Here is a 7,089-nt window from a genome sequence, read left to right on the forward strand (position 1 = left end):
AATAATCAGAGCAAAGGAACCAGGATAAAACATTTTTTTTCAGTTATTTCACCCTTTTTTTTTTTTAATCTACATTCTAAATAGTCATTAAAATAAAGAAAACACATAAAATCAGAAGGTGTGTCCAAACTTTTGGCCTGTACTGTATATATATAATTCAAGCAATGTGGACAAGGTGACAGCAAACTAAATCCAGTCCTGAAGAACATATAAACTGCCATGCGAGTTTATTAAAAATCTGCAGCCATCTTTACGTCTCAGCAGGATGACGTCATCGTCTCACAGCATCAGTGGATCATAAAAAAAATATAATCTTCAAATAATCAACACAAGTCACGATTAATTTGAATGGTTAGGAATCACTTTTCTGGGTAGTTTTGAAATATTTACACACACCTCGCCACTTTAGGTACAGTACAACCAATCAGCTCCACAACATGAGCTGTAACAAAAATAGCCCACTTTTATTGGTTTCATGACTTCATATTATAAACCTGTTAAACTGTTGCAAAACTTAAAAAAAAAAAAAAAAGTCAAAGTTCTTCATGGAAATCACAGTAGAGAATTTCTAGTAGTTTGATTCACAGCAAATGTGTTAAAAAAAACGTCCTTCATGTAATGTCAAAAGTTATGAAAAGTGAATTACCCTTCATCAGGTCCACCTTCTAAAATAAACATCCATTTGCTTCAGTGGGGTTACAAGCTCTACAACCAGTGTACCACAACTGACCTGAGCAGCAGAACCAGACCAGCAGGTGACCAGCGAGAACTCGAGTATAGGAAGCAATTAAGTGGGCCGAGCTAATCCCGACACATCCCCTTTAACGCTAACCAGAACACACCTTGGATCAGGGCAGTGACACTTTGGCTCGCCTCAGTCTGAGACGTGTCTTGAAGAAGAGGTACATGGCCAGGAGACACATGGAGGACAGGAAGTAGAGGATGACGCACAGGCTGATGTCCACTCTGGAGAAACCCATGTTCAGCGTGGACAACCAGTGGCCTCTCTGGCCCGGATCGGCCTCCTCGCGTCGTCCCGTCAGTTCTCGCTTTTGCATGTGCATCCTCATGTTGGGAGCGAAGTCTGGCTCCAAGGGCTGCAGGCCCATCATGCCGAGCCCGCCGTCCAATTCCATGCCGAGCCCAAATACCGGTCCGAAGTCTTGTTCTTCCTGGTTCCTCTGCAGGGTGCGCTGTTTGATGCGACTGGAGGTGGCCACCTGCTTGCCTTTGGCTTTATAGTGTTGATTGACAAACAGGTCCAGGTCCACGATGTCATCCTGCAGGTCCCGCATCTTCATCCCCACGATGCTCGGCTTCCTGTGGTTATGACGCCCATCTGGACCGAGCTTTGGTTCTACTCGGGCCCAGGTTGTCGGCTGCAGGATCTTACCTTCCTTCTGCATTCCTCCATCCACACCTTCCTCCTCTTCATTGTCTTCTTCTTCCTCCTCCTCCTCCTCTTGCAAGGCAGCTCGTGTTGGAGGAGGAAGAGTCCGAGCGGCGATGGCGTCCCTGGCTTTCCGGTCAGCACGCTTCTGAGCCTCTAAAAGTTGCTGCAGGCTGACACGTTTTTCCTTCTGTTTGGCCAGAACTACGCTTTCATCTTCCAGGTAGTCTGATAGGGCAGAAAAGAAAATATCACAGAATTTTGTATTTCGTAAACAGTAGAACAGTGGTTCTTAACCTGGGTTCGATCGAACCCTAGGGGTTCGGCAGATGTCAAAACACACCCGACTCATCGTCTCAATAAAAACTTTTCCCTATCGGCGTATTACGGATACAGCAACAGCAGAAGTCACACTGATTTGCAGGTATGTAATTTGTTGTAGTCTAGTGTGTGTTTAGTGTCGGTTTTGTTATTTGAACAAGGGGATGTTCATGCACGGTTCATTTTGTGCACCAGTAATAAAACATGGTAACACTTTAGTATGGGGGACATATTCACCATTAATTAGTTGCTTAGTAACGTGCAAATTAGTAACATATTGGCTCTTAACTAGTCATTATTAAGTACTTATTAATGCCTTTTTCGGCATGGCCTCATTATAACCCAAACCCTCTAACCCTAACCCTAACCAAATAACTCAAAAATAAGTACACTGAAATAAATAACTCATAAGATTTACTTAAAAAAATGATTGTAAGTATTTGCACGCAAATGATTTAAGTAAAATTTAATGCTGCAACATCAAGTAACTCACTTGCCAGTATCAAGTAAATTCTACTTACCATATAACATAACAGTTGTGAAGATATTAAGTAACAGTTACTTAATTACATCCAAGTTTGAAGTTATATTTATTTAAACGAATTAAGTAAAGTCTACTTGTTTTTCATCGGCAGGAACATCATTTTACTCAAAATTTTAAGTACATTATATATACCATATTTCCTTGAATAGCCGCCGGAGCGCTAATTATTTTTAAACCTCTTCTCACTCCTGCGCTTATCAATGGCATGCAGAATAAAATTGAGTGTAATTGATAGGACTTTAACAGAAAATTACTCTGCGGCCGCAGCACGGCGGTTGGGGACCTCTGTTCTTCAGGACGCCCTCTTTAACACCATTCTGTCTACGTGACTGAAGCACGCATGCATCTCGCTGTTTCTAATACGAGATTGCAATGCATACTTATTCAACAGCCATACCTTTTACACTGACGGTTGTGATATAAACAACTTTAAAATTCTTACGAATATGCGCCACACTCTGTGAACCCACACCAAATACATTTCTGATAAACATCCACTCTGTAACACATTATAAACACAAGATAAGAATTACCCATAATGCCACCTTGCAGTGCTCTGTGAAGTGATCCTAACGGCCGGAGCAGAGTCATTCGGCCACAGCCTGTTGTGCTGTACGCATGCGTCATCGTGCATGCGTTTCAAAACACTAGATTTTCAGAGTAAAGTTTATGTAATATTTTTAGGTTTATGTACGTACAACTATTAAACACTTAAATAGTGTGAGGAAACATAAGTAAAACTTATTCTTCCCCCATAATTCATGTACTACGTTAATAAAATGTTTAATTTTACTTGGGAAACTGTAGTTCTTACTGAATGTTAAAAATATTAGGTATAAATTATGACAGTTACTCTAATAGAGTTTACAGCACCAAAAAGTCACTTTTTTCAGTGTATTTGTTACTTAGAATATGTTCCCCTAGTGTCCAAAAACCTCTAAATTAAGTCTTTGTTACTTAGAATATGTTCTCCATACTAAAGTGTTACCAAAAACACATAACTTTGTCTTGAATTTGAAAAAAAAAAAACATTTTATTTTTCACTAAGATGGGTTCGGTGAATGTGCATATGAAACTAACAGGGTTCGGGACCTCCAACAAGGTTAAGAACCACCTCAGTAGAATATATGTACTGTACATCATATATTACAAGCTAGTAGAGCTACATTCCCAGTTCAGTTTGATTCAGCTTTACAGTAGAAGCTTACTGCTCCCTTCACCCTCCATGGGGTGAACAAGGGGATGTGTTAAATGCAGAGGACAAATTTCACAACACCTAGTGTGTTTGTGTGATTATCATTGGTACTTTAACTTTAACAGCAGTTTTTGTCCCCTGGAATTTTCAATGTTACGCTATTGAATGGAGACAAGTCAAACACTAGCGCCAGGCGGAAAATGGACACTAAACTGCCCACAACCTCATTGGTTGGATTCCTCGGCTGCCCCTCTTGCCAACGTGACAATGATTGACAGCAAGAAGCACCTGACCAATCAGCAACATGAGAGCTAGCCGGCCTCCACACAGCAATAGGAATCATGAACAAGTAAGAAAAACAAAAAATCCAAACAAAAGGAGTCAAGTCTTCCACTCGAAGGTAATAGTGTGCTGGACGTGTTAAAGTAATAATAACGTAAATTGATTCTGATTGCAGCTGGAGTGTTTGTGATTCCCGGTAGCGCAATGGCTTGACTACTCGTCTTTTGTTCCAGCCGACATAGACTAAGACAAACTTTAATGATCCATAATGGGAACTGTTCCACACAGAAGCTCAGTTACAATGATGGAAAGTGTAAGGATGGAAAGGACAATGCAGGTATAAATAGACTAAATATAGCGATATAAAATATAACATATATACGTAATATATACATAATATATGTACAGTATATTATATGTACTGATATATTAAAATATATTATGTCTATATAATATATCCATCCATCCATCCATTTTCTACCGCTTATTCCCTTTCGGGGTCGCGGGGGGCGCTGGCGCCTATATATAATTATTACCATGTACAATATTGCAGTATATGTGACAGCTGCACGGTTCGATTCCTAGACAGGACATACGAGGTAAACTTTAAACTAAATTATAATGACATCTTGAAAAAACAAATTGAGGTTATTCATTTTATTCTAGTAATTTTGTATTTTTTGAACAAAAACAAATAATTGAAGGATTAGTTTCCCATTCATAATCAATTTTTGTAATCCAATGTTGTCCTTGATCCTGGATGGGTTTTCTAGCATGACAATGATGGTCAATGATGTCCGTATTAACAGGATTGCGGACGGAATCACGGAATTGGCACAAAAAATGTGGCAGAAATGAGCGTAATGTGACTGAAATACAGTCATCATGGAACGAATGCTTATGGGAACGAGTGCACATCCCAAAACAAAACTTTTAGCTCACCCCAGCACTTTTCTTGGGCCAGCTATCTGCGTGCCTCTAAGACCTTGAATCAGCCACCTCAAACAATTGTGCGAATAAACTACTAAACTAATTTCTTTCTCCAAAATACAGAGGTCTTCCGGTGTCAGGTCTTATAATAATTTGATGACTACTTGTTGTCCAAAAGCCAGGTAAAAAACACAGTGCTAATGCTAGCCTGTTAGCTGCTACCACTAATGCCGAGGATTGTAGCATTTTAGACATCTTCATTGGTAAGTTCATGATAACATGACAGTTTCAAATACTACAATATTATAACCAGCCCTTAAATTTGAAACGTAACGTATTTTTCGGACTTAAGGCGCACCGGAGTAAAAAGCGCACTGCCGATGGGCGGGTCTATTCAGATCTGTTTTCATACAAAAGGCGCACCGGATTATAGGGCGAATTAAAAGGGTCGTATCAAAATTTCTTTCTAAATGTAAAACACTTTCTTGTGGTCTACATAACATGTAATGTTGGTCATTTGGTCAAAATGTTGCATAGATTATATTTTACAGATCATCTTCGAGTCGCTTTCTGAGCGTCTCTTCAGGATGCGCCATTTTGTGGGCGGTCTTACCGACGTGGCTCACCTTTGACAGCATCTTCTCCCTGTCATTTTTGTTGTAGCGGTGTAGCGTGCAAGGACGGGAGTCGAAGAAGTGTCAAAAGATGGAGCTAAGTGTTTTAATGACATTCAGACTTAACTCAATAACGGAGCAGCATCTCCTCATCCATGGCTCACTAGTGCAACATCAACGTTGGAAATGTGTCCCGTGAAAAAACGTCTGACCGGAACCCACTAATAACTAAAGTTCCGTGGGTGAAATATGTAAACCCACTACAGTTTTTAGCGCTTTCATAGCTAGTCTACTGACCGATATAAGTAAAAACTTTACTCTACTTTATATCAGAAATGGCAACAGCGGAAGATGAATGCCACATAAGAAGGTAGAGAAAAAGAAGAAGCGAATGACTACGGTGTCCGCACGGACTACGATGGCGGATGCGTGCACATTTTTAGGACTTACACAGATCCCAAATACTCATCAGCAGGTACCAGAAGGTAAGAAAAGTTGGTTTTGCCTAGTATTGCGAAACAAAACGCCAGGTAATATGTCTGCTAATAGGTGCCACTTTGCGGACCTTATACACACACCATAATAACACTTGTATGTTTAATGCCGACAATCCATCAAGCGGTGTTGCTTCATAGCTTACCGAAGTCATAATAAAAACATTTTGACAGATTTGTGAGTGCTGTGTGTAATGTTCTATATTCTCAATGGAACATTTAAAGATTTGGTGTTGTTTACTGCCCTCATCTTGCAGTTTACACGTATCTCTTATGTGTGACTGCCATCTACTAGTCACACTTAGCATTACACCATTTACCAAATAAAATTGCTGTAAGCACAACCAGAATTTTGCCGTACATTAGGCGCACCGGGTTTTAAGGCGCACTGTCGATTTTTGAGAAAATGAAAGGATTTTAAGTGCACCTTATAGTCCGAAAAATGCGGTACGCAAAATTGTCCAATTGTATCAATTAATTTAAATATGTGTGAATTTAACTAACTGACATTTATTGACTCAAAAATGCGTGTTAATGGTAAAAAAACAAAATTCCAAAACATTTAAAGGTAAAAAAACGACATTGGGGTAAAAAAATACAGATTCCGTAAGAAGGGAAGTGAAGTGAGGTGAATTATATTTATATAGTGCTTTTCTCAAGTGAATCAAAGCTCTTTATATAGTGAAACCCAATTTCTAAGTTACATTTCAACCAGTGTTGGTGGCACTGGGAGCAGGTGGGTAAAGCGTCTTGCCCAAGGACACAACGGCAGTGACTAGGATGGCTGAAGCGAGGATCGAACCTGGAACCCTCAAGTTGCTGGCACGGCCGCTCTACCAACCGAGCTATACCGCCCCAAGTAAGACCCTAACAAAGGTTTTTTCCACCAAGTGCCAAGTAATGTTTTGATAAGCGATAATTATTTACACAATAATTTGTTTAATGTAATGTTCTAGATTTTCATTTTGATATTCCATAAACCTACAATTAACATGACAGCGTGCTATAGTCAAATAATGGTGGTCAAATTAATGTAGAAACATAAACCATGTTTTGTGCTAAATAGCTTTTCCTTGTTCTGCAAAAGTGAGAGAAAACTTATATTTGGTCACACCGCTATGGACGCTGTATCGATCCGTTGTGGTGAAGAAGGAGCTGAGCCGGAAGGCAAAGCTCTCAATTTACCAGTCGATCTACGTTCCCATCCTCACCTATGGTCATGAGCTTTGGGTTATAACCGAAAGGACAAGATCACGGGTGCAAACGGCTGGTGAAGAAGGGGCTGAGCCGGAAGGCGAAGCTCTCAATTTACCAGTCGA

The 7,089-nt window shown here is 40.0% G+C and overlaps 1 protein-coding gene across 2 annotated transcripts in view; it reads right to left on the reverse strand.

The window, feature by feature from the left end:
* Positions 1 to 210: 210 nt before the first annotated feature.
* Positions 211 to 7,089, reverse strand: part of qsox1 (quiescin Q6 sulfhydryl oxidase 1) — a 74,451-nt gene continuing 67,572 nt past the window's right edge. For both annotated transcript variants that reach the window (XM_061888892.1, XM_061888893.1), the window contains one exon: positions 211 to 1,618. In XM_061888892.1, coding sequence (XP_061744876.1) covers positions 849 to 1,618 — 770 coding nt within the window. In that variant the 3' untranslated portion in view covers positions 211 to 848. The remainder of the gene's footprint in view (positions 1,619 to 7,089) is intronic.

Source organism: Nerophis ophidion, linkage group LG26 (assembly GCF_033978795.1).
Source record: "Nerophis ophidion isolate RoL-2023_Sa linkage group LG26, RoL_Noph_v1.0, whole genome shotgun sequence".
In the NCBI taxonomy this organism is placed as follows: domain Eukaryota; kingdom Metazoa; phylum Chordata; class Actinopteri; order Syngnathiformes; family Syngnathidae; genus Nerophis; species Nerophis ophidion.